General features: G+C 39.3%; 3 protein-coding genes across 4 annotated transcripts in view; 2 read left to right on the top strand and 1 right to left on the bottom strand.

Annotated features, from left to right (window-relative positions):
- Positions 1 to 466: 466 nt before the first annotated feature.
- Positions 467 to 24,241, bottom strand: kif1c (kinesin family member 1C). The gene is made up of 24 exons (XM_057320164.1): positions 23,687 to 24,241; positions 15,653 to 15,783; positions 14,487 to 14,563; positions 13,915 to 14,094; positions 13,757 to 13,822; positions 13,481 to 13,659; positions 12,890 to 13,001; positions 12,461 to 12,538; positions 11,712 to 11,777; positions 11,549 to 11,627; positions 10,755 to 10,833; positions 10,525 to 10,673; positions 10,278 to 10,438; positions 10,112 to 10,191; positions 9,734 to 9,809; positions 9,561 to 9,640; positions 8,764 to 8,858; positions 7,864 to 7,947; positions 7,496 to 7,676; positions 7,325 to 7,397; positions 7,116 to 7,214; positions 4,653 to 4,823; positions 3,081 to 3,446; positions 467 to 2,938 (listed from the first exon to the last, which is right to left on the bottom strand). Exons 2-24 carry the CDS (start codon positions 15,753 to 15,755, stop codon positions 2,069 to 2,071), a joined length of 3,504 nt encoding a protein of 1,167 aa, XP_057176147.1. The 5' UTR covers positions 15,756 to 15,783; positions 23,687 to 24,241; the 3' UTR covers positions 467 to 2,068.
- A 607-nt stretch (positions 24,242 to 24,848) lies between these two features.
- On the top strand, positions 24,849 to 26,517 carry LOC130550317 (uncharacterized). The gene is made up of 6 exons (XM_057327754.1): positions 24,849 to 25,020; positions 25,121 to 25,195; positions 25,314 to 25,395; positions 25,589 to 25,752; positions 25,830 to 25,932; positions 26,011 to 26,517. Exons 1-6 carry the CDS (start codon positions 24,986 to 24,988, stop codon positions 26,206 to 26,208), a joined length of 657 nt encoding a protein of 218 aa, XP_057183737.1. The 5' UTR covers positions 24,849 to 24,985; the 3' UTR covers positions 26,209 to 26,517.
- A 535-nt stretch (positions 26,518 to 27,052) lies between these two features.
- The window catches only part of tnfsf13 (TNF superfamily member 13), a 16,497-nt gene continuing 15,658 nt past the window's right edge, over positions 27,053 to 27,891 (top strand). For both annotated transcript variants that reach the window (XM_057362669.1, XM_057362659.1), the window contains exon 1: positions 27,053 to 27,271. In XM_057362669.1, coding sequence (XP_057218652.1) covers positions 27,077 to 27,271 — 195 coding nt within the window. In that variant the 5' untranslated portion in view covers positions 27,053 to 27,076. The remainder of the gene's footprint in view (positions 27,272 to 27,891) is intronic.

The following is a 27,891-nucleotide window of genomic DNA, read 5'->3' as shown; positions in this document are numbered from 1 at the left end:
AGCACCACACAATTGTACAAGAACTACAGTATAAAAAGGTCGGGCGAAACAACAATTTGTTACACTGTGCAATCAATATTTTAAACCTATGAACGGAGTTTGATGGACTACACACATTTCTGTCTTCTCAGTGAAACTCGTAAATACTTCAGTGTTTATTATGCACGCTATTTTATGACAGACATTGTGATAAAAACAGACGGATCATAAGCTCTAATATCTATTTCTTAAGTATGATGCTGTATTACCATTGTATAACTTCCAGAAAATACGTATGCTATGGTGTATATAAGCAAACACCCAAACACCCAGATCTCAATGTCGATTAAACAACAAATGAACAGTTTAGATGTTAACAGAGGTTTCAATGCTATCCCATGATCCCCAATTCAAAATTCCTTTTTAAAATACATTTTCAAATATAAAGTGATGTTAAAAAAGCACAATTAGGACACAGCAGGAGCAGTTAAGGTAAACTTGTAAGATCCTTTTATTCTTTTTTTGCAAAAGAATCTCATTGTCAGATGAGAACACGCATGACACAAGAATCGGAGCCGACAAACCGGTTTAAATTTCTTTGTTCCGACGAACACAGCGAAAGACATTTGGAAGAATGTCAGCAATTTTCAGTTCTGGAACATCATTGACTACCATAGTAATAACTACCATCATTTTCTTTTTGTTCTTTCGAACACAAAATGAGATATTTTGAAGAATTTAGGAAAACAAAGAGTTCTGGGGCACCTTTGACTGCCATAATTGAAGTTTTCCTACTATGGTAGTCAATGATGTCCCGGAACTGAAAACTACTAACATTCTTCCAAATATCTTTCTCGGTGTTCATCAGAAGAAAATAATTGATACAGGTATGAAATCACACGAGGGTGAGTAAATGATGACAGAATTTTCATATTTGGGTGAACTGTCCGTTTAAGTCAAAAACGTCATTGAATGTTTCTGTAGCTTCACTGATGGATCTAACAATGCCATTGTGTCGGATTTGATTTCCAGGAGCCACACAGACCAATAAAAAATGATAAAAATGGAGATAAAAGCATCTGCCATGTGTACACATGTAAAGCTACATTCCCACAGACAGAAATTCTCTTTCGACTACAGTTGTATCAGGTGGCGGTTAATGCGAGTCTTTACTCTCGTTGGTTGTCTGTACATTGTATCAATGCTTATTTGCATGAAAACAACAACTCCACCTTACGCATCACTACTAAAATCATTACCATCTTTCCAAATTCATTATTTCTAGTCGTTTACCGCGGTAAATCACGGTCTGTGTGAACATGCCTTACATATAAGAAACAGGGTTTCTTGTTGGTTTATCAGGCCGTGCCACACAAAAAAAAGAGCCACGTGTGTCACCCCCACCATTTGCACTCGACTGTCTTAAGATCGTCACCCGTGTCTTTGAATCCCAAACGAAAGAACAATAGGTGACCAAGCCATGAACCTTAATATCCAAGAATACAAAACGATTTTAGCAAAATGTCTAATAATATAAACGTCAGCATCAACAGTATATATGAGCCTAAAGGCTTCAAGATCTCTCAATTCTTTGGCGTTTCAGCAGGCACAATGTAAAATCATTCAATATCCAGCAGAACTTTCCAAATGTACAGACGCTTTACAAGCTATAACCTCAACGTTGCAGTGCATTGTGCGTTATAAAGAACCGCTGAATTACTGGATACTCCGTTGCAAATATATAATGTAGTCAATGTATGGATACATACATATAAGTGAGTAACGTACAGAAAGGTTTGCCCATAAAAATATCACTCTTAACGCACGCCGAGTGCAGGTACAGAACTGCAATATATACATCGTGTGGGTGCACACTTATATTCCTAAAAAGGCTGACGATACAAAAACCTTTGTTTTTGAGTTTCGGTAAAAATTGTTGCTTACAAACGGTTTACAAACCACAGCAAAACGATGATTGAAGCTTAAAAACAGGCTCTCGTCCGGAAGCAGGGGAAAGTCACTTGGGTGTCTCCAACGCCATTCGAGAACAGAATGTCGAGCACTTCACAACATCCCAAAAACACACCAATCAGGTCTCCATGCATTCTGAAGGTGGATTGGGATGACCTTCAAACCCATATGAGCTCATATCTGGAAGGTTGTCTTGCTGGTGAGAGGGCTGGTAGTGCGACTTGGGATGTCTGTAGAAACCTTGCCTGCCCTGGTGCTGATTGTTTTGTTGATGTTCGTCGGGAGCGGACTGGTCGGAACCAAAAATTGGATTGTACCAGGAGTACCACGCTCGCCCCTGTTTGTGCTGCCCCGACCCGCCATCTCTTCGTTCGACATTCCCATCCTGCTCGTTGCTCATATACCCCTCGAATGGGTTCCGTCCCCTGTTTCGTGACCTTTGCCTGTTGCCCCGGTTATTGTAGCCTCTGTTGCCGTGGTTACGCCGTTGTTGGTGATGATTGTTGGGCCACTGGCCCTTGTTTGGAGACGGAGAGGACTGAAAAGTGTGAAGCGTATCGGTATTAGGGGCGGGATCTTGTCCTCCGTCGGCCCCTCCTTGGCTTGCAGACGGGCCCCACATGAAGCCTCTGTGCTGTGGATTATTCTTAAAAGGGAACTGAAGCCTTCTCTCTTGAGGTGGCAGGAACCGCCCAGTGCCTGGGAGAAATGGGCCATTCGGGTTGCCTGTTTGGGAATTGAAGGATGGATTCTGGAATCTAGACGATGGGGTGCTAAACGGATTGTTTTGGGGTGGAGGGGTGTAGAGGGCGTTGTTCGGTTGATATCCGGATCCTCTGCGACGTTTGGGGTCTTGGTACTTGTCGGGGTACTGCCAGCGATGCCGACCCCGTCGATACCCAGGATCCTCATCCCATCTGTTGCCTTGTGGCGCTGGGTCGTCTCCACTGGCTCCACCCACTGTGATGTCGTCGTCATCATCATCTCCCTGGAAAACAAAAGGGTGTGTATGCGGTTTACACAGACACCTTTCGACGCTGATGGACAGAATCTGTGGACTTTAAATGTGATTTTCTGTGTCGTATTTGAGCACCTAAACAAGACCTCGAACATAAGAGTTCAATGATTACCTCTACGGGGAAAATCTTCTCCATCTTCACCATGCGGTCCCTCAGCGATCGGATCTCCACATCCTTCATATTATTCTGCAGCTTCACCTCCTGCAGAATATCAGTCAGTTTATCGATATGAGCTTTCAGCTCACCCATATCCGTCTTCCCGACCTCGTTCCCGACCGCCGCTCCTGTGGCTCTCTCCTCTCGGTCTCCCTCCTCCTCACCGATGCCCACCGTCTCACATACATCTTTGGCCACGCTCTTCCAGCTCTCTCTCTCCTGAGGGTCTTTCTGACCGTACGTGCGACAGAGCTCCTTCATCCTGACGATGGCCAAGGCCTCGATCTCTTGTCGGGTGTGCCGGAAGTCTCCGAGGGCCACCTCGAGAGGAGAAAAGCAAAGACGCCGAGATGATCGACCGCTTGTGCATCAATTTAAAAAACTCACACTTGGGCTGAAAATGGACAAAAAAATGTCCATGTCCAAAGACGGTCATAAAAAAGATCATATATCTATAGTTTTTCCCGCTTTCAATGACTTAGAATCAGTTCTTATCATAACTACCAAACAGTCACTCATTTTTAGAATTTAACCCTTTAAATACCAGTTTGTTTACATGGTGACCCTGTTGTTTTTTATGAAAACAATGGATAATTCTAATTATTATTCTTGGATAGAGAATGTTACTAATTAAAAACAACATGATTTTTATTGCATTATGTTTTGAGCAGTGTCAGATTTTCTAAAAAAAAAAAAAAAAAAGGATAATCCAAAATGGATAAAAATGTCCATGTTCAAAAACCCTCATAAAATGGTTACTGTATACATTAAAAGATTTCTACTTTTACCAACTTTTAATGTTTAACCGGATCCTTTCCAGATCGTAACTACCAAAAATCCATTCATTTTCAGAGTTTTAACCTTGTTTGTTGACCTAATGCCACATCTATTATGCCTTTATGGTGAAAACTGTAATGATGTTTGGCAACATAATCAAAGGATTTTATTTGGATTTGGATTTGGATTCAATTTATTGTCATTGCACATGTACAAGTACAAGGCAACGAAATGTGACCTCTGCATTTAACCCATCCAGAGAGTAGTGAACACACGTACCCCCGGAGCAGTGGGCAGCTATCACTACAGCGCCCGGGGAGCAAGTAGGGGTAAGGTGCCTTGCTCAAGGGCACCTCAGTTGTTACCCGCCGGCCCTTATATGGCAAACAGTTAAAAATGTGTAGTTTTAATGGGTTTCAATGAGGACATTTTTGTCCAAATGAACCTGAGTGTAACAATTGTATGTGCCTAGTTTAAAAAAACATTTATGAAAGAAAAATAGAGCAAAATATTAAAATTCCAATAAAAATACACACCTTTTGCTAAATGTATGATGTTTGCATAAACACTGCCAAAACGAGAAAGAAAACAAAACTGAAATGGACAAAAAATGTCCAAAATAGCGCACAAGGGTTAAGAAACCTAGTTTTTTGTGCAAAATGAATTGAAAAAAAAAAGTTCGTTCAGGTCTATATTTCGTCTTGGAGTATCTGGTACCTTGTGACTGTTTCCAGGCAGACTGAAAGTTACCTCATAGCAGATCTCTTTGACAGCCTGCGTGCGAAGCTCTTCCAGGCTGAGTCTGTGTTTGGACTCCTGTGAGGCGGGCACACGCCGCCGCTGGGGGATCTGATACACACGCAGAGGTTCCCTCCTCTTACCACTGCTGGGCAAACCGCACTTCTTCACTATAGACTGCATCTGCAAAACACAAGTCCATTCAGTCAAGAGATGATTTTGACTTTTTAACATGACATCTTAAACAATCGTGTACGATTTTTATCTTTTGGTAATGGTTCTTCAAAAGAAAAAGATGGCGCTATATTGTGCTTATAATCATGATTGAAGGGCTGTTACATTTTACATTTAAATAAACATTTATATTATAATTTAACTAGGGCTGTCAAACAATTAATCGCATCCAGAATAAAAGTTTGTGTTTACATAATATATGTCTGTGTACTGTGCATATTAATTTTGTATTTATAAATACAAACACATACACATGAATACATATTTAGGAAATATTAACATGTATTTACTTATATTTACCAATAATTGAAATTATATATAAGTTTATTAATTTTGAGATTTTTCTTAAATATATGCATGTATGTGTATGTGTTAATAAATACAAAGTTATTATGCACAGTACACACACACACACATATATATATATATATATTATGTAAACACAAACTCTTATTCTGGATGCGATTAATCGCGATTAATTGTTTGACAGCCCTAAATTTAACAAATATTAAATATGAAGAGTTTGGTTCCAAAATGAGATAGCTCTGTTTTAAAAAAAATCAGAAATCATGTTTTTTCTTATGTTATCGTTTTATTGTGTTAGTTAGCTGTATTTTGTTGAGTTATTATGGCTTAAATCAAAACAAACCAACTGCAGTTTGACTGATATTAATTGGAATGCACAATAAAAAAACATGATGTTATCTCATTTTGGAACCAAACTCTTAATATAAACTTTTGATGCTTAATTATCTGAGACCCAGAAAAAAAAAGTTTTGACACATAAAACAAAAAGTTCTCATTAAATGAGCCAGAGCCTATTTATGGTGTCAAGATATCATAAATCATTTCACGATAATTGGTAGGCTTTGATTTGCGGTAACTGATTTGATTTGTGTCGTCATAATGAGTTGGATTCGTATTACAAAAACAGGTTACAATAAAACAAGTGTTCAAATCAGTGTTGACCTCTTCATTTTAAATATTTAAATTAGGGCTGTCAACGTTAACGCGTTAACGCATGCGATTCATTTTTTGCAGATTAACGCGTTAAAATATTTAATGCAATTAATGCAGCATCTGTTTGTTTTGTCATCCTTTGTCTAGCGTTACATTATATAAGCACGCTCTTATTCATGTAAAAGCCTTTAAACCATTTAAGCGCAATTTGAAACGGTTACTTCGACGCGTTCAGTGAAGATAGACAGCTTCTAGCTGTGGGACGCAGCAAAACGCAAAATCTGTCTGGATATTAGCATTCTTCCAAATATCTTTCTCTGTGTTGATCAGAACAAAGACATTTATACAGATTTGGAACAACTGGAAGGTGAGGAAATGATGACAGAATTTTCATTCTTGGGTGAAGGATCCCTTTAGGTTCTCTTTCGTGCTTGAATGAACAAAACCCGCACAAGATTATGCCAGAAAGCCAGTTTTCTCTAGCATTTTCCAAAGCACAGATTTCAACGTGTTAAATCAAGTCCTAAATGAATGCGAAGAGTTGTGAAAATGGGAAAGGGCGTCAGATCCACACGGGGCTTCAGCGTCAACGCTTGACGGAGGGCATGTCTGAAGCGTGGCCAAAGCGATCTTCATAGGGACAACAGCCAATCAAATTGTTCTCTGGTCTTGCATGAATGCAGTTGGCTAGCACCTGCACTAGGTTATTTGCATAAGGCGATCTGATTGGCTGACGCTTAGGGTTAGATATGTTCAACTTCTTGCCGCGAGCAACGCCATGCTGACGGACCCACAATTCAGTTTGGCAACGCATGACGTCACCCATTCAAAGTGAACGAGAAGCATTGACGCTGACGCCCCGTGTGAATCCACTACTTTAAATACAAAAAATTATAAATAAAAACTGTATAAACGTAACCAACAGTTTCCAACTAATTCATATGCAAAAGAGCACAATTGTCAAAAGCAATCATAAAGAATCAGAGCTTTTTCACTCAATATCTTCTGGGCTTCCATGTTTTAGTTCTGTTTTACAACTCAGATAGTAAGATACTTCTAATTATTTATAGCATTTTGTGCTCAGTATCGTGATATATGATTGAATACACGCACATGTCGATTACAGACTACAGTAGAGAGATTAAAGTTGAATAGCGTCTCCTTCACATGGGTCAAACTCACCTCCACAATGACACACACATTGACTGCGGTAAAGTGCAGTATTCCCACGGCAACGGTCGGTCTAAGTGCTCTTAACCAGCGCGTGTGTTTTGGTCTAACCTTATTGGCTGGTAATTTCTCTCTGAGAGAAGAGATGAGTCTCCAGCTCTCCTCACACGAGCGTTTATCCGAGTCGTCCCCGCTGTCCGAGTCGGCATACTACATACAGAAAGTGTGTTTAAATGAAGCACGTGCGTTCTGTACATTGTGAGAGTGTTTTGGGGCTTTTTCATACGTTAGTAAAGTGATGTGATGTGTGTAAATCTAACCAGTCTCTGTTGTTCCAGGAGCTGGTCGGCCTCCTCTTTCTCTTTACGATACTGATTCTCCAGATCCTGCAATCTAAAAGAGAAAATAAAAATGCACTTATTTTTTACATTTACACATTCTCCATGATTATGACCTCAAATACGACACGCTTTAACATAAACGTGTTTAACCTCTTCTCCATCTCCTGCTTGATGTCAATGCCCTGTTTCTCCAGCAGTTCTTCCTGTGCGTAGCTCCAGTCCACCTGCTCCCCCTGCAGGTCCTGCGCGGCACTGCGCTCTCTCTCCAGTCTGGCCTGCTCGGGGTGGTTAAATCTGAACACGTGGTTCTTCCCCATCACTATACGATTACCTGGGACAGAATGACAGGTTTCTTGCATAAGTCCGTGTTTATTCATTATATTTGATTATATCATTAATATATCTTTTTTTTACGGTCAATAACTGATATGATGGCTGATATAATAGACCTATGTTTTTTCTTAATGTTGTTCACAGCACAGTCGGAATGTAGAAATTAGCGTGAAGTGACGCGTTACCTTGTTTCAGCACAACTCCATCAGTGATTCGCTTTCCATTGACGTACGTTTCTGCCCCAACCAACGGCTCCAGGGTCACAACCACTGCAGGAACACAAACATAACATTACTTTTTTGTGCTAAAACATTCTTAATATATAACAATACTTTTTTTTTTTTCGAACATGAAAATCAGTTTCGTGACAACTTTTCTTAGTCCCTTATTGGGCAATTCTTCCGGAAAGGCACGCCCACGGCAAGGCGAAAGAAAGCCCGCCCACGCGTCAACCGACGAGCGATAGGAAGACCCACTTACCATCAAGATTGGCTGCGCTGCGTCGAGATTGGCTGCGCTGTGGTCCTGCAGCTGCAGCTCGTTACTCTTGCGAAAGTGAGCGAAGTTGAGGTGTGTTTGTTTGCTCACTGCATTTCAGTGATAGATGTTATATAAAAGGTGGATGTAACGCTGGATTTGGAGATCGTTTGAAACTCATAGCACGGTCCCATCGCTAAAAGATGCCGGACATGAACCACACGTGGTAAGTGAAACTGAGTCATACGTTTTGTTGGCAATGGGTGCGCACATGCTTTAGTCCCGCTCCATCCCCCCACGCACGCGTCGTATGTTTTCGGAAATAATCATACAACTGTATCTGTCTTTTATAAATGTGATCAAGCTAAAGACTTTACGGATATTTGAAGGGTGAGATACTGTTCTGTAAGTACTCGAGATTAACATGAGATATGCAGAAACTGTCTGAGTTATGGCCACTTTAAGAGAAGAAACATTATTTTGCAATTTGCCTCCATGATTAGTTCCCTAACGAGTGAACTTGTGAGATAACCGAGACTCTGATTTCTCTGACAAATGAATGCACTTACTGATGTGTGTGTCAGTGAATGTCACGTGGGGGTTCTTACCTTCTTGATTCTCATTGACCTCACTGCAGAAGACACAGTGTAGTTCTTTTATAAACTGACCACTAAGACGAATATCCACATCCTCCTGCCCGACCCTAAACACGCACACACAAACGCAGATGTGAGAACCACAGTACAGTACACACTACTGTAATCTATTGTGACCTCACGTATGGGCATTATAACCTTATACACAAAATAATCACATTTGACCATGCATTAAGTGTTCCACCACACAGAGGGAACACAACAATAAAAAAACATTTGACATTTCTTAAAATAAATGTCACTTAATTATTTTGTTTATATGCACAAACACGTTTTGGGGATCCTTCACCCAAAAATGAAAAGTCTGTCATCATTTCCTCACCTTCGAGTTGAGTCCAAATCTGCATAAATGTCTTTGTTCTGATGAACACAGAGAAAGATATTTGTAAGAATGCTTGTAACCAGACAGATTTTGCCCCCCATTGACTCCCATAGTAGGAAAAAAACAATGGCAGTCAAAAGTGCCCCAGAACTGTTTGCTGTCCTACATTCTTCAAAATATCTTCTTTTGTGTTCATCAGAACAAAACAATGATAAAGTCATTTTTCCTACTATGGGAGTCAATGGGGGGCAAAATCTGTCTGGTTATATGCATTCTTCCAAATATCTTTCCTGTGTTCATCAGAACAAAGACATGTATACAGATTTACTCGAAGGTGAGGAAATGATGACAGATCATTTACATAATCATTTTTCCCTTTAAAATAATATAAAATAACATAATTATCCAAAAATTGACATGCTGTCACCTGGTGACTCCATCTTTAATGTAATAAATCAGACACTCTGACATCAGCGGATCCTCGTTCAGATTCACCAGGTGGGGCGTCTGGAAAATAAAAACATGCCGAAACACTTAAAAATCTCTGGCAGACAACATTGTGTGTCCACGTGTGTGTGTGTTGTGGAATTAGAGACTCACTCTTTTGGGTGAGAAGACACCCACTGTTCCTCCGTCCTCCCTCACAGACACGCCCATCTCCGCCAGCAGAGACTCCCTAATGTGTCATCAAAACTTCTGTCATTATGTGTAATCCTCAGTTTGTCAGTGCGCCATTAAAGGCTAGTTATACAGCCTGTTACACAACTTCAGTACATCTGTGTGAAACACAACTGGGCTGGCGTCGGACAGACGTTTCGGTTCCCATCAGACGGATCAAAAACGAGGTGTCTCGACAAACCTCAATTCTGTAAAACCAGCCGATCAGGCTCAAGTGTGTTGTTTTGAGAAAGGTATGCATCCGCGCATCGTGTTATTGTATTTTAAACATGTGCGCCCGTGTGTTGCGTGTGCACTCGCCTCTCTTGTCGTATCGATTCCGTTTTCCTGAGTTTCTCCTCCCAGGTTTCATTTAGCTCGGCAATAATCTTCTCAGTTTCCTGACACGCAGAACCAACGATTTCAAGCCGTTTTAGCTTACACTATTTGAAATGTTTATCAAACACATGCAAGCCACGCCCCCTACCTCGAGTCTCTCAACCGCTTCCTCTTTGCTGATGAGCTCATTGGGACTCGCGGGCGTCTCGCCCTCCATCGGTGCATCAGAGGTAGTCTGAACATACGAGAGCGAGGGCTGATTCAGCGCACCTGACGTGTCGGCCAAAGCCGGCTGGCCTGCTTCAGACCCTGCGACGGAAAGAGCACGAGACTCCGTCAAACATTTTAGGTACAGGAACAGTACAGGTGTGTGCATGCTGCCGTATGTGTTTTACCTGAGACGGTGATGAGGTTGCTGAGTCCCTGAGACAGCAGGAGGTGTTTGAGTCTGTTCACCTCATCTTTCAGCTCCCGGACCAGACGAGCGTTTGGATCCTCGTTGACCACAGCGTTACACTTGATCTGCTTGGCCCTGTCGGCATACCTGTGGAAGAACCACTCAGGATGAGACAGTTCATACAGCCGAACGTGGCTTTAATGTGCTGTTATTAGAAAGAGGTTTTACCTGAGCGTGCTGAGCGTTTCTTCATAATTAATATCTGCCGGGCTCAGAGCAGCAATCATGGCCGTGCGAGAGTTTCCACCTTCCAACACACACACACGATTAAACAGGAAACGGCACAAGACACAAATGTGTGAGCACTGATTCTAATGGACTTTGATTGCCTGTCGACAGTATGGGTCATCTGTATTGTTGTAGCTCTGGTGTGGATTCCAGTATTTTTAAAAAGGTTTTTAAAGAGTACATAACTAGGGATTTTTAAGGTCCTACTTTGGTTTACGGAGTGTCCAACAACACGTTTATACACGTAGAAGGTGTAAAAACACTATTATTTCATTATGATAGGCAGTTATTCTTACCTCACTTCTTGACTGACTCTCAAATGATTCGTTCCGAGATCTAATCCCCTCCTTTCCGCTAGCCTAGTCTGATGTGATTGGTCAGATGGTCTAGTCTGCTGTGATTGGTCTACTGCGAATGAGGCTCACGAGCTACAGTGTTTGGGGGAGAAGAGTGACGTTTTCGCGGGCAGTCCTAGCAAAACGTAGGCGGGGAATATATGTCCGCGGCGTTTCGCAAATCGGACTAGTGACGACTCGTTTGCGTGATTCAGAGTCGACTCCCCTTTTTCCAAGCCAATAGCTTTATTCATTCACCTTCGGATTTACAACTTGACAGACTGCTTACTTTCACACGCGGCAACATTACACACTGCACGAAATGTCGATTTCATGATCTCATGTTATGTACTCTTTAAAACGTTATCTTCGTAGTCGTCTCGAGACAGCACGACTTACCCAGATTCTCTCTCAGAAGCCACGTGAGCACAGAGTCCCTGTAGGGGATAAAGTCCGAGCGTCTCTTCTTTGTGCTGTGCTGTGGAGAGCGACTGTTACACATCAGAAAGAACTTCAAATATAAGAAATTAGGAAGCGTTTCAAAGTTTCAAGTTCTTCTCACCATGTCTGCCAGAGCCGAGATGACTTTCCCCAGTGTTGTGAGAGATTTATTAATATTGGCTCCCTCCTACAAAACAGACCGCAGTCAAACCCACTTCAACACTCGACATGTGGGCGAACGGCAGGTAGGATAAAGAGAGCCAGTATGACCAAAAACTGGCACTTCCATTACAATTTATTTGGTATATTACAAAATATGTTGGGCAAGTTACTCTGAAAAAGTAATTCATTACTAGTTACTAATTACTTTCGATATCAACCTTGATTAGTTATGCGATTCAAGGATAGACATTATAATAAATAAATAATATAAAACCAAAAAGTATTCTTATTAACTAACCAAAGTATAACAAATATGAGGCGGATACATTAAAGCATGCATTTTAAAGTTAGACATTACCTTTTGATGTCAATTACACTATTGTATATATTACACAGTATTTAGTTCGGTTATACCAGATTAAGCAAGTGTAATTACAGAAAACATAAGAGTAACCCCTTACTTTACTTTTCGAGGGAAAAGTAATGAAATTACAGTAACTAGTTAGTAACTTAGTTAGTTACACCCAACACTGATTACAAATATTATTCTGAAGAATGTTAATCTCTTCTTAAACTCTGATATTTGCCTTTCGCTGATTGTTTCTATACCTTTTGTGTTCATGTATGTTCGGAATGACATAAAGGCGAGTTAGTTTAATGGGAAAATTAACCCTTTAACTGAAGAACAGGGTGATACTGGACACTGACCTTTAACCTCATGCCCTTGGCTCCAGATGAGTCTGCTCTCTCACTTCCTGCCAGATCAACCAGACTGATCTTGCTCACCTGAGACAAACCAGATCAAGTAAACAAACAAACAAATAAAAATTGTAAACTGGTACACCTTAAGCACTAATATTAACCATGTTTTTTTGTTAAACTCGTATACAAGTAAAAAAAACAGATCTAAAATGTTATCACTTTGTTTTACAGTGGAAGTTGCAGGTGATGTATAGCACATTGCATTGTGGGATACAATATATCGTACAGTAAACTCAAGCTGCATTCTTATAGATCATGTGGGAATTCCCAACGACCAGAAATTTTGAATACTATTCAAAGTATATGAAGTGCATCCTGTTACAGTCTGACATTTCAAACACACCCTACGAGTGTTCTCCATTATCTCTCACACACCTTCTCAGTGTCCAGGTTGGTCATGTTGTCGTGTCGGCGCTGCGTGAAGAGAATGGTGAAGACGGCATGAGAGCGACTGCTGGTCTCGTTCATGTTTGTAGCTGCAACAGTCCTTTAAATGATACAAAAATACAATTTAGAAAAAAAAAACGATCCACACTGATGACAGATATAAGTAAGCCATTAATAGGTTGAGTTCCCTAAAAAGTGCACACACTGTGACCTACCTGAACCAATGATGTGAGCCTTTCAGAACAATTTAAGGAAGCTTGGCAAAAAATTACACAACGTTCCCTAATATGCTGTAGTTTGCTTTTTGTGCCAAATAAATAAGTTTGTCCAATAAACAATTTAGTGTTTTGTTTGTTTTGTACCATACACCTCATATTTTATTGGTTTAATTGGACCTGAGGGGGCAATAAAAGCAAACATCAGCCACTACTGTACACTTCAATTATCAGCTTTTCCACAAGGGGCGCTACAGTACGTCACAAATTAGCATGAACTTTTAGAATCTGTTTTTCGCACAGGTTATTAATAGTAAAGAAATTAACGCTTTGTGAAAGAAACACACTGTTTATGTAATAACACCTGGCTTTGTTTCCCGTGTCCATGAGGTCGGCAATATCAGTGAAGTTGGTGACGGCCATCTTGGAAAGGTCTTCAACGTAAGGACCCATTATAGGATGCTCTCTCACTCGCAGGGCCCCTCGGCTCTTTGGGTTCAACAGGTCTCGAACCCGTTCGCAATAAATCTCCATATACGAGACCTACAGAGACAACAACAACAAAAAATGTATGTATAAAGTCACAGGATATTTACTGTATGCTTGCTGTGTTTTGAACACATCAAAGACGAAGACACACCTCTACAGAGAAGGACAGATCAAGGTCGGTGTTTGCCGCTGTTTGTCGGAATAAATCCTCACACATCTATAGGACAAATCATAAAATAGTATGTTCATGTATATAGAATGCATATTGGATGATATATCCTTCATTCCATGTTCTTCTTAATAAAATACCTGCGGTATGATGCCTTGCTGCCCAGGTTCTTGTTTCCCCATCATTGTGTATGATTTCCCAGCTCCAGTCTGTCCGTAAGCGAAGATACACACGTTATAACCCTCAAAGGCATGAAGCAGCATCTCCTCGCCGATGTCCTGGTACACCCTTCTCTGAGACGCGAAGGACGGGTCCTCTTCCTGTGAAAGAGTAAAGCTCTTTTCAGTTCTGTCCACAAGTGCTTCTGTGAGTGATGAACAAGACTGCGTCCTAACTCACAGAGTTTTTTTTAGTATGGAGTGAGAAAGCCACATGGTCAAAATGGGGTTTTAGAACTTTGACAGACACTGAGTTTGTATCTGGTGAAATCCATCATTACTGAACTTCTAGGTTCATACCCCTAAAACTGTCCGTCCTCAATTTCTGTTATGGAAAAAATTCAAGCACCGCAGTCTCCTCCCCTTCTGTAGCACATGGAGTTGTGGGCACGCTAAGCTAAAACAGATGCATACTTGGAAAAAATATATGCACAACATAGCTACTATAATTGTGCAAATCAGAACGCAGCCTCGGTTTGGAAGTGAAAACTTACCGAGCTGTGGGACCAGTATGAATAGTCAAAAGTGAAGTTTTTGGGCGCATCCTTGGGTTGCTTGGGATTACTAATACCTGTAAAACACACATGTACAGAACATCAGTTTCGCTCTGAAGGAAAATTCCTGTGGGAAGAGATGTTAAGAAGGAAACCAGAGGGTGGAGAAGAGCTGCTGGGTAACAATAGAGCGGAGCAAAGTCCTGAGCTCAAACACAGCCCAGTGTTTGTGCTGGAGGGGCGACAAAGCCAACAGAGAGAGAGAGAGAGAGAGACTGCAGGTTAAAGTGAAGTAGAAATCAGGGTGGAAATGTTGTGTAGAGAGCAGGAATGTGAGGTCTGGCAGGCGGCGGGATCGTACAGCGGTTTCTGATTGTGGTTTCCCAGCTCTCCGAAATTCCCTTCTATCCCTGTGAGGGTGGAGACGCTGGTGTATTTTGGGATATTAACATGACAATAAATCTTTCTGAAAAAAGGCCATCTCATTAAACTGAACTGCAACAGGGCTCATTCAGAAATCAGAGCTGGTGTGACATCACGACTAAAAACACATGAACCCACGAAGTGTTCATAGATTAACTGAAAAGAGCAGATGACGATGCTATCTATATATCTATATTTATTTAAGCCCAAACTATTGTCATACAAACAGGAACCTCAAGAGCGGCACTCATTTTGTATGAAAACTCTACAGTTAAATCAATTAAAATTAGGGCTGTCAAACGATTAATCACGATTAATCGCATCCAGAATAAAAGTTTGTGTTGACCTAATATATGTCTGTGTACCGAGCTTATTAATTTTGTATTTAGAAACACATACACATGTATATATTTAAGAAAAATATAAATTAATAAACATTTATATATAATTTATATGATTGGTAAATATAAATAAATACATGTTAATATTTCCTAAATATGTATACATGTACTGTATGTGTGTGTGTGTGTGTTTATGAATCCAAAATAAATATGCACAGTTCACAGACACATATTATGTAAACACAAACCTTTATTCTGGATGCGATTAATCGCGATTAATCGTTTGACAGCCCTTATTAAAATATGATATTTTCTTTAGAAATCTAATATATGTGTTTAGTAAATGTCTTGATTACCGACATTTGCTCTCATACATAGTTGCGGCAGATGTGTGTTTCTCACATGTGCTCTTGTCCTGCATTTGGATCACACACTTGGCTCCTCTGTTGGTTTCGCGGCTATTGAACGGCCGCACGCGCACCGCCACCTTTACCGATGACGCCATGGCAACCACCTATCAGCTGACCCGGCACCTGTGAAGAAGCTGTATATTACTGTCACTGATCATTACAATTCATCCAACCCATGACATAGGATTGGAGTACATTACTGTAAACATCTCATAAGCAGGTTAACCCATCTGTCAAAACATGTTCCACCATGACAAAATATAATATACATGACAACATAGGAGGATGTAACACGGTATAAATACTAGACATAGAACAACATATTGATATTACTGAATATTTGTAAATTATTAGTAGAATCCAGAATATTGAAAAATATAAACACCATCACCAATTCCTGTATCACAGAGCAACTGTTAAAAATAATGCATTTCTCACACACATTTTATTCCTGATTTGGTCCTGTAGCATGTCAGTGGACTCAGTGGAAAAAGAATAGGCTACTGTTCGAACAGACAGACAATATCTTCTTCCAATATTGACCAACTCGTCCCTCCTTCCCTGGATTTCATCACTTGTTCCCAGCTGGTTTTAAGCGAGGACGAGAGTTGGGCCAGCAGCCAATGGGCCGTGTGCGCTTGTCAAGTCAAACGCATACACGGAGAAGAACCTCAGGACATAATGAAACGCTTTACTACAACAAACACTGATACTCCAACACATGATAATTAAAGCTGTGCCATTACAACAGACACAATAAAACACGCACAAGTGTGAAAATAATGCTTATTCGGCCAAATCAGCCACACAAAGACCCGTCACACATGCTAAGGTTATTGTACGGTCACGTTGGAAGAGTGAACACGCTGTAGTCCAGCCGTTGACTCTGAAAACCACTACATTTGACAATGGATCCACCAATATTATAGATCCACCATGTCTATCATTTACTTTGTGTTATCGGCTTTCTCAATATCAGCCATTAATAAACCCATTAGTCGACCACTACACAGAAAAACCACATGTCACAAAAAAATCTAATGAAACAAAAGAAAAATTAAATGTATGTACAAATTTCCATTTTCATACAAGTAGGGCTGTCACGATTATGAAATTTGATTGACGATTAATTGTCTAATAAATCATTGCGATTATGGCGATTAATTGTCTGTTTTTGAGCTTTGACATTTAATTCTCGTTCATTTTTGATTCAGCGATTGAAACGACCATATTGTTCTGAATACAAGACTATGTTTTTTTTTTCTTGGAAATACATCAGAAAAAATTGGGTCATCATATATTTAAGGTTTAGGCTTTTACCTGTCAATAATACAACCACCAAATACTTGTAAATGAAGTAAATTGATCAGGTGTGAATTGAAGACACCATTAAAATACTATCAGTCATAGAAAAGCTTCTAGTCTGTTTTTTTCTCACTTGCAAGACTACAATAAAATTTTACTTGTGTGTTAATGAAATTTTGGTAGACTGGTTTTCACACTGAGATTTGCTTAAATAATATTAAATTGTACTGCAGGTAATTTGTATGTTTTTAAGTGATTGTGTTGTGGTGGTACATTTTACAAGTATTACCATGCTTTAGTAACAATATATACACTAAAATATGCAATATGCAGATGCACTACAGCTCCCCCTAGTGTCTTCTATAGAGATGTGCGATAATTGCGATGATCCGAAATCATCGCGATTGTTTCACCTCATCGCGATTATTTAATAATCGTGACAGCCCTACATACAAGCACATTATAGTAGCAGAGGAATTTCACCATTTAGACACAAATTCCTACGATTGTTCCGTACAGATACGGACGGTAACTACCTAATGCATTCCTACAAAATACTTTAACCCAGGAGTTTTCAAACTGGGGTCCAGGGACCCCACCAGAAGGTCCCCAGAACATTTCTGAGAAACAAAAGACAGCAAAAGTTGCACATTTCTTCTGAAGATTATTATTATTACAGTTTAATTTCTACAAACAATATGTTGTTTTTATAATATGACATTCCTATTACTATTTATCGAACAGTTTAAGTGCTTCTTTACAAAACAAATTGGGTTGCACAACGATTAGTTGCAACTAATTGATGCGTCTGCAGCACCGGGAGTTATCCGATCGCAAAACATACAAGGGATGATCAAAAGTCCAGACACTATGCACATGATAAACAACGTAAAACTTGCTTCACTGCTTATTAGTTGTTATCCGTAATGTTTGCTAGTTTCCTTGTGTAGTGATAACGGCAGAGCTCTCGTTCTTTGTGCCCGCACCATTTTCCTTACTTTCGTTTTATTCAAACGGTTTTGTCCAGTATTTTTATAGACTTCAACACTAGGAAATGTTTTTTTATTAAATTGTTATTAGAGTAAGTCTTTTACCACTGTAAAGTGACTTTTACTTGTGATACTGGACTGTTGTGCTTTTATTTTCATCACTTAACTTTAAACCCGTTTTTCTCCAAATTCCGTTCCTGAAAATCCTAGCGCTTCAGCCGACCTCAGCCATAACTGTTGTTACATACACAAGGTATGAGCAAAATAAAAACTGATTTGGAAAGGGCTTGAATATGGTATCAAAAACTGTAATATATAAATTTGCACCATGTGTTGGGTTTTCCCAGATCGAATCACATATGAACATAAACATTAAAACATTAAATATATAGATGAATATAAACAACAACAAGTTCCGAGACGCAAGTACAACGTGATGACGTCACGAACATACCAATTACCACGTAAAGCCACCTTGCACCATAGAGACGGGTAATAATAGATTATGGCGGATTTTTTACGAGCCTGTCAGGCAAAATGACGGACAATAAAAAAGTCTAGCGCAACCTCTGGTGTGTACGTGTGAAAATGCGTGTGCTGCAGTCAGACAGAGAGGGGAGGAGCCTATAGGAGGAGCACGGATGATGAGAGAAGATGAAAAGAACGATTGACAACTTTTTCGTGAATAATGTTAAGTTAAGGCCTGATCCGTCCGAAAGTCATAAGCAATGCTCTGACACGGAGCCATCAACCTCCCAGGTTATGTCAAGCCCTGGTCCATTTATCTTGAGATGTTTTAAGTTTCAGTTCAGTGAAGCACTTTAAGCACCAACACTTTTTCAGTAAGTTACCTTTCTTGTAGAATTGTGCTTCAAATAAAGAACTTTATGTTGACCAGATTGTTAGTTAATCATTTACAAGTCAATTTTGCCGTTATGGACAGCAATTTTAAAAAAGTGAACTGGTAAAACTGCGGCGTTAAATGCGATGCGGTCGAAAATTTGGGTGCACCCAACTTTTGTGCTGGTGCACCTAAGAAAAAAAGTTAGGCGCACCAGTGCAACCAGTGCAAAAAGTTAGTCTAGAGCCCTGTGCATGTTACCATTGTAAACACATTCCAGTGTGTATTTCAGGCATTAGCTGTTTGGTATGGGGCGCTGCATCCAGTCAGCAATGTGTCCTGATGGACTCTGTGTGTGTCTAAGGTTGTATGTACACGCTTCAGGGAGGCGAAACTACATCTTGTTAATATTCTATGTGAAGTGTACAAGACAAGCATACAGTACACACTCAAGAAAAGCATGGATTTATCTCTTTGTCACTCAAGTTTCTGTATTACAATGAGTGTCGGAAAGAAGCAGGCAACACCCTTCAGTTCAGACGACACAAACCCACTCTGTGACACAGGCCACATAACCCTCATAGCTAACATTACACACATATCGCTGCCTTACGCAAGCGCAGCAGGTGACTGTCGGCCATGCGGTGCATCTAAAGTTTCAGACCGGTTCCTGACTCACGCACCGAGCCGAGATTACACACTGCTGATTTATTCGCTTGCTTGCATGTGCGCAGATCATCGCACGACTCAACATTGTGTTTCTTTAACCTCGCAACAGACAGAGGCATCAAAGTTCCTGTGAATTTAAAGTTCATGTCATATGCTGTTTAGTGAGATGTAGTGTGGTGGCCAAATATTTGCTTGCTTATGTCTACAACTCATTTGAATGTTAAATCAACAGACGTGACGTTTCAGTACCCTGGATACCCTGGACGGAAGACGCTTTGTTAAGGGATACTTCACCCAAAAATGACAATTCTGTCATCATTTCCTCACCTTCGAGTTGTTCCAAATCTGTACAAATTTCTTTGTTCTGATGAACACGGAGAAAGATATTAGGAAGGATGTTTATAACCAGACAGATTTTGCCCCCCACTGACTCCCATAGTAGGAAAAATAACTATCATTTTTTTGTTCTGTTCAACACAAAAGACGACATTTTGAAGAGATGAATTTTTTCCTACCATGGGAGTCAATGGGGGGCAAAATCTGTCTGGATATAAGCATTCTTCTAAATATCTTCCTCTGTGTTCATCAGAACAAAGACATTTATACAGATTTGGAACAACTCGAAGGTGAGGAAATGATGACAGAATTTTCATTTTCGGGTGACGTATCCCTTTATATTATAAATAATAAAGCTGTCTCAGCTTCAAGACCACATTTTAGTGTCAACTACTTACACAGCACTTTGGAATACTTGATTCTCCTTTGCTAGTCGCATCATTCCATTTACATTTAGTCATTTAGCAGACGCTTTTATCCAAAGCGACTTACAGATGAGGGAAACAATGGAAGCAATTGGAACAACATATATTCTCCAATAACCACCTGGGTCATCCGGGCACTGTAAGCAATTTAGTATTACACATAGATTTTATATAAATATGGCTAATAATGACATACACGAGATGAAATGATCTTGTTTGAACTTTGTGTCTCGCTTTTAGGAAACATGTTTTCCCCACGAAAGGCCTGCATGCGTCACAAATGAGCTAATTAAATACCCAATCAATAATTCATTTTCAATAATATTCTTATGAAGTAAGGAGCCAGAAATAAAGCTTGGTGCATGCACAGCCTCTGATGTCATCAACAAAAAGGAAAAAGTTCTCCTCTTTTGAAAGTTGATAAGCACACTGTATTTATTCTGCTATCCAAACTATGCACGAACTGTAACAGTTGCGTTTCATTATTTGCATTTTACATTGTTCTTTCCTTGCAGAATAGAACATCTACCTAGACACTTAAAGGCATAGTTCACCCAAAACTGAACATTTGTCATCATTTACTCACGCTCTTGTCGTTTCATTTCAAACCAGAACACAAAAGAAAAAAAGATATTTTAAAGAATGTTGGTACCCGAACAGCGATGGCATTAATGTTAAGATTTATTTTCAGTTATGCCAATACATTGGCTTTCCTGCCAGTTACACGCAAGCGTCGTCCACTCCCTGTTTTATGCCCCTTTGCTCCCTTTTCCATTTCCCTTCCGGCACAAAGTTTCTGTGGCGTTTGGTACTTTAACGCTGGTCACATTTTAGTGATTTGGAGAACAAAAAAAATGGAATCTGGAGCACAGAATCAAATCACGGCACAATGCTCAGCTGCTTAAACAAACAGGCCGGTCCAAGCTGATAAAAGACAAATGCTAATCTAAGACCATTTTCCTGTCAATTCTGAACTTTGGTTTTATTTTCTTAGGTTCGCCTAAAAACGAAACTTCCGTTTTCATTTACTCACCCTCAAAACATGGCACACAAAGTTCCTTTACATTAAAATGCAAAAGAAGATATTTACTAAATACTATATAATGAACGTGAATAGAGACTGGAACTGTCGAAGTCCATGACATGTCACCTATAAAGAGGTTTAGGAGGCAATGTAAGTGGGTTGGGAATAGACCAGTATACCGAAAATATATATCACGTGATTTATGCACAATTTGTGAGTGCAATACTTTAAAATGCTGCTGCATCCGAAAGCCAGAGGGCGCTCTCGTGCAGAAACTCCAAATACGCACTGCAGAAGAAGACCAAAACACACGTAGTTCTAGGAAATGCCTAAGGACATGTTTTTATCACTGTTCCTCAAGCCTCCTCAGGTATTTTCATGATAATAAAGTATATTTATAATGATCATGTTTGACGGGTGTTGCTTTTTTAAATGCACATTATAAGCGACTTAAACTCGCACTGCTTTTAGATCGAGCAGCATTTCCTACTGATCCCAGAGTCGTGCTTCACGGACAAGCGACGCTCAATAAAATAATCGATATTTTGCATTATCGCAGCCAACTCGGTTTCAGCAGGATTTAGTGGTAACCGCGGTTAACCGGGCGCATGTCTAGTTGAATCATTTCAATTTTTTCGATTCCGATTCCAATTCCGGTTCTGTTTATCGATTTTGATTCTTATAGATTCCCAGTTTCGATTCCACAGTAGAAGTAAAACATTTAGATATCAACCTGTATGGTCATTTAGCCTGCTTATTGACTTGTTTGCTAAATATATACATATTTAAGAGCACCGTTTTGTTTGTTATACACATAGAACCATGTCTTTTTGGTTTATTACAATTTGTATTATCATAGCTGAACTACATCATGGTTAAACTGTAGTTACTATAATGAAACTATGGTTAATTTGTGGTTCCTGTGCTTTAATGCAAATACTACAGTTATACTATGCTTACTATAGTAAAAAAATCGTTAATTTTCATAAGGGCTTTTATTGCGATATCAGCAGATCACGCAATGCGTGTACTTTTCTGAAAATATGCACATAGGAATTGATAAGAGGAAAATATCTTTCGATTCCAAATTGGATTTGATTTTCGATTCCCAACCCTACTGAAGACGTCTAGAAATCGAGTGGTCGAGTCGGTTGCGTCTCAAAACGGCAAATACACTCTGCTATTTATTAGTGCATTTTTCCAACTAGTCACACAAACCCATTAGCTAATCATGTAGTGTGCTCAGCTACAGGAACAAACCTAATTCTTTTCTGTCACTGAGCAACTTTAATCGATCAACTCGAGACGCATCTAAACAAACACAAAGCCAATGGAAATTGATTCAGAGGCTCTTGATTATAGTTTGTAAATATGTTAGGGTTAAGTATTTACAGACCACTGCTAAAAACTGATATGTTTTGGATCCTTTTACTAAACCAAGTACGCAAGGTATGATGCCACATTAAGGACTGAGCAACCCGTACAATTAACTTTCTGCCAGATTCTGTGTTTGGACAGCAGCCACGAGACGGACAGCTAACATGAGAAAGACAGAAACAGCATACCTTTGTGATCCTGAGGAATGTTAGTCTGTCATTAAGCGTGTGTGTGTGTGTGTGTGTGTGTGTGCGTGCGTGCGTGTGTGTGTGTGTGTGTACCTTGTAATAAAGTCACTAAAGACAAGCAGCTGCATTGGAGAATACAGACACACAAGCATAGTTTTCAATTAAAGTGCTAGAGACCACGGTGAGAGTAAAAAACAGTATTCTAACAAGTCAGAAATAATAATAGCAGATAAAAGAAGATATAAGATTATGCATAAATTAATCTGGCCTGGAACTAAGACAAAAAAAACACCAGATACTAAGTAACTCAACAGGTTTATCAAAATCCCACACCGTTACTTGAACAGTGTATTATACACACTTTGTCATTCAATGACAATATACAGAATACTCATCTGATTTTTCTTTTGGAATTGAACATAACAAGAAAGTGGATGATGTAAAACACACAGTTCCCATTGGGACTTTTATTTTTAACTGTATATTAAAATGCCCCGCAGGACTTTTAACTCATGTAGCTCCACCTAGAATGACCCTTTAACTGTCCAGCAGTGCGACAACAAATACAACATTCCCATCGGTCAAATTAACATAACACAACTTTCAACAGGACGCCCAGAATAAAAAAGTTAGAAAAAATCCTGCAGAAATTCCAGTTCATCCAGGAAGACTTCCATATCATAGTAAGGAGATATAAAGACATCATCAGAGGTCGAAAGATCCATATAGGAGCCACAATGCTTTATTCATAAGTAAAGCCTGAGAGTTTCCTGTGGGGATTGCTTTTATTGCCATGACAGAAATTCCAACATTCCTGTCAGAACATACAGTGAACAGACAAGTGTATGTTGTATGTGATTTTCACCACTTACTCGTTTTGAAGAATTATTTCCAGTCGCCAAGTCGTGAAATCAAGACCAGGTTTTCAAAGAAATCCGATTTATTTTTGGATGGATTGTGGAGCTTTTATCTGATGAAAGAGCGGCTCGTGTTTCTCCACCTGCTGGATCACACGACGACCAACTGCACAAAAAAAAAGTTGGGTGGAAGTTTTTCCGTTCAGTGGAATTCCCAAAGACTATATACAAAACAATAAAAACTTGTAAAAATATATAAAAAGTTAATCCTTTACTGAACGGAAGTGTTGTTCATTTTTTAAAGGACACATATATAAACGGGAACCGCATGAGTATGTTAGTACGTTAGTAGGACTATCCCAAATCTCCGCTCGAGCTCACACACAAAAACTTTAAATCAGAAGAAACGTCCTCGTCGAACAAATCTAACGATGTTCCGATCAGTAACAAAGCTGTTTAGGACTCTTCAGTGCATTGACAGATCCATATAAACGACGATAGAAGAGTTATAAAGTCACCGGTATGTAAAAGTTCGGAGCTCTGCTCCGTCACTCTTCCCAAAGATCAGCCCGTGACGTCAGCGGCTCCGGAGACAAGTTAAAAGTCCGGCTCGCCCGAGAATTATCCTTATTAATAGTGTAAGTTCCTTTTGTTTAGCAAATAAAATGTAGGAATACTGCTTCAGTAATTTAATTTTAATTAATTTAATTTTAATGTTACATTTCATGTTTATAAATTTTAATATAGTAACACCAAGCATTGTTTTGGTACTTAAAAAAGATATATTAAGACTATTTGTCATTCATATAATAGAAGCGTGATTCATTTTCTATATATCAGTTCTTTACAGTTCATTTATTGTACTGCACTGTTGACTGTACTCTGACTGTGTTGTTGTTGAAGTCTGGTCCTAATAAACTGAAAAATAATCATTTTCTTTTCTTTTAGTCAAAATAGTCCCAATTATGTCATGCCAAAAAAACACCCGTTCCAATATTTTTGCATCACTTTATTTTTATTGTTTACAAAATGAAGAGTTATTTGTAGCCCTCATGCGCTGCCCTCAAGGTGGCGCGCGCGCGCTACACATTTCCTGTCAACTCTGATGCTCAGCAAACTTTTGGAAGCGCTTATAAGCATACGATCTGTTAGGATATCATTCATTAGTGTCATTTATCGTTGAATATTTTTCAACCTGTGTAATTTACAATACTCTTGCTAGCTCAAAGCTGAGCCTACAATATCTCGTATTTTTGCTGCTTTAGAAAATGTCGATCTTGACGACAAAATATCTGTCAGTCAGTACAATCTGAAATGGAGGATTTTGACCTGTATCCCCCTTTTGCGAAGTAAGAGTTTATTTCCCACTATTGATTTAGTCAAATTTGTGATATTATGAAGTTTATTATAAAGTTGTCAGCTGTAGTTTATGTTGTTATGGCCCTTCAGGAGATCAAAGGAAGTGAATCGTTACAGTGAAGAGACTGAAGAGACTCTCCTGAGGAGAGAAATGCATGTGCCGAGGTAAAAATACTCGTTTAACTGTCTTATCCTATTACAAAAGTGTTAAACGACAGTTTATTATAACGAAATGTGAAAGTTTGCACATATATGAGCTGTTTATGCTTGTTTTTGATGTTAGCCCTGACGAGTCTTACGGATATGAATCTGTTCATGAGTCACAACTAACGTTAAATATAGATGTAGGTCTGCCTGCTGGACTGGTGAGTGTCTATAAGACTTTCTCTTGTTCTTCAAATGGCAAAAGACAAATGTATAAAGTCAACATCACATAAAACCTGTTTTTGTTCTCATTGAATATCCATTATGGAAGTAAAATGTTAAGATTCACCATTTAACATGGTACCATTGCACAAAACCCATAAAACTCTGTAAAAACTAAACTGATTCATGCAGGTGGGCAGACACAACGCAGCGAGTGAATGCCTGACCCACGAGATGCTGCCGCGGCCTTCACAGCTGATGGGCAGGAGGAGGAGAGACCAGATGTTCCACAAACATGCTGCAAACGTTCTGCAGCATATAGGAGACCTGAGGACGAGACAGCGTCATATAAATGAGTGAGAGAGAAGAATTATGGGAAGGATTTGAAGAATAAAAAGTAAGGTTAATGATAGACGAGTTTTTGTTGTTCCAGGTTGAAGGGGGACAGATGGTGGGGTGCCACAGCCACGGAGACCAGAGTTCCGCAGCAATTCACGGAGATCAGGAATGAACAGCATCTTGGTCCTACAGCTGATGTGAGGCTTAATGCTGTGTTAATTGACATAAACGTCTAGGTTTTAACTAGGTGAGTAGTGACTGACGTTTTCCTTCAGTTCTTATTCACAGGTTGCGAGCAGGTGCTTGATCTGGCTCCAGGAGGAAACCCCATGATGTCATTTGTTGAAGGAACAGCTCATAGATCGTTCGCGATGGCCCCTGCTTGTGGCACGATGAATTCTGAGATATCTGCTGGGGTTCTCAGAAGTGATTATGACGAAATGGTCTTTCAAAACATACAGTTATATCATTGATAGAAATGAGTCTCAGCTGATTGAGTTTTGTATTGGCTAATATAGGTTTCTTCTTTTGGTCATATGTACTGACGAATTTAAGCATGTAATTGTAGTTGCTGTTATGGTAAAAAATGTTTTCTGAGCAGTGTGTATATGAAAAGTTCCTTATGTTCCGTAACAGTTTACAGTTGGTGATACTGTAGATGTGGTGAATAACTTAAAGAAGAAAAGTCAAAGACCACATATGACCACAAGACCAAAACCAATGGAAGTTGGTCATTTACAAATGAATTGTATAAGGAAAATAGATTGTTACTGCATTGCCATTTTTTCCTATTGAGATTTAAAATGCTGTCACGTTTTGATTATTAAAGTTTTTATTTATTTAAGCTCCCTAATGTATTCCTATTACATTTATTTAGTTTGTAGAAAATACTTAATGTAATTTAATTTCATTCATTTAAACTGAATATAAATATAACGTTGTTTTAGATTTCTTAAGCAGTTTGTATTGATTTATGATTTGTATTCTACTTTAAATGTCATGGTTAAACTATATGGTAACATACTCTGGTTTACTTTAATATTTACGACAGTAAAACACTGTACCTACTGTAAATGCTCTTTTTTGGTGTAGGTTGACAATGGTGAGGATCCTCCTGAATTCCTTTTTTACTTTATTTACCATTCTTATTTCATAAGGACTGAGACTAAATGAAATGAAAGCAGAATTTTCCATTGGTGTTATTCTTTGGGATTTTAAAGGGAATTGTTCATCATCGGTGACCTGTTTTTCCACCCCCACATTTCTGCAGAAAATTGCGAAAGCGAAAGTTAAGTGAGCGTTCATTATCATCCGCATTCCAGACTCCCGTTATCCCATCTCATGATGAATATTCCCGCGCGCGCTCCAGTCTGTAAGGTGAAGGTGTTCGTGTGCTTTCTTGTGTGCACATGTGTCACTATGACGTTCCTTCAGTGGACTCATGTGTGGATGCTCAGGGCGGAAATCACTGAAATCAAACATCGCTTCAGGCCTCGCGATACACAGGACAGCGCGATGTGCTGCGCGTGCTGCGGGGTAGGTGAGTGGCTTCGTGTTTAACCTGTCTGTCTTTTTGCTCTGCGTTTTTCTTTCTTTCTTTTCCGTCTGCTGTTTTTATGTCTGTTCACTGTCTTTTTGTCCTTCTGTCTGCTGATTGTTTATCTATTTATGGGTCTTTCTTTCAACCATCCATCCATATCTATCCATCTATCTATCCGTCTGTATCTGTCTGTTGTCTTTCTTTCTTTCCATCCATATCTATCTATCTATCTATCTATCTATCTATCTATCTATCTATCTATCTATCTATCTATCTATCTATCTATCTATCTATCTATCTATCTATCTATCTATCTATCTATCTATCTATCTATCTATCTATCTATCTATCTATCCCCCCCCTCTCTCTCTCTCTCTCTCTCTCTTTCTTTCTTTCCGTATCTATCCGTCTGTATATGTCTTTCTTTCTTTCCATCCATCCATATCTATCCATCTATATATCCGTCTGTATCTGTCTGTTGTCTTTCTTTCTTTCCATCCATATCTATCCATCTATCTATCTATCTATCTATCTATCTATCTATCTATCTATCTATCTATCTATCATCTATCTATCTATCTATCTATCTATCTATCTATCTATCTATCTATCTATC

This window comes from Triplophysa rosa, linkage group LG2 (genome assembly GCF_024868665.1).
Source record: "Triplophysa rosa linkage group LG2, Trosa_1v2, whole genome shotgun sequence".
In the NCBI taxonomy this organism is placed as follows: domain Eukaryota; kingdom Metazoa; phylum Chordata; class Actinopteri; order Cypriniformes; family Nemacheilidae; genus Triplophysa; species Triplophysa rosa.
This window is presented reverse-complemented; position numbering and strand designations above follow the sequence as displayed.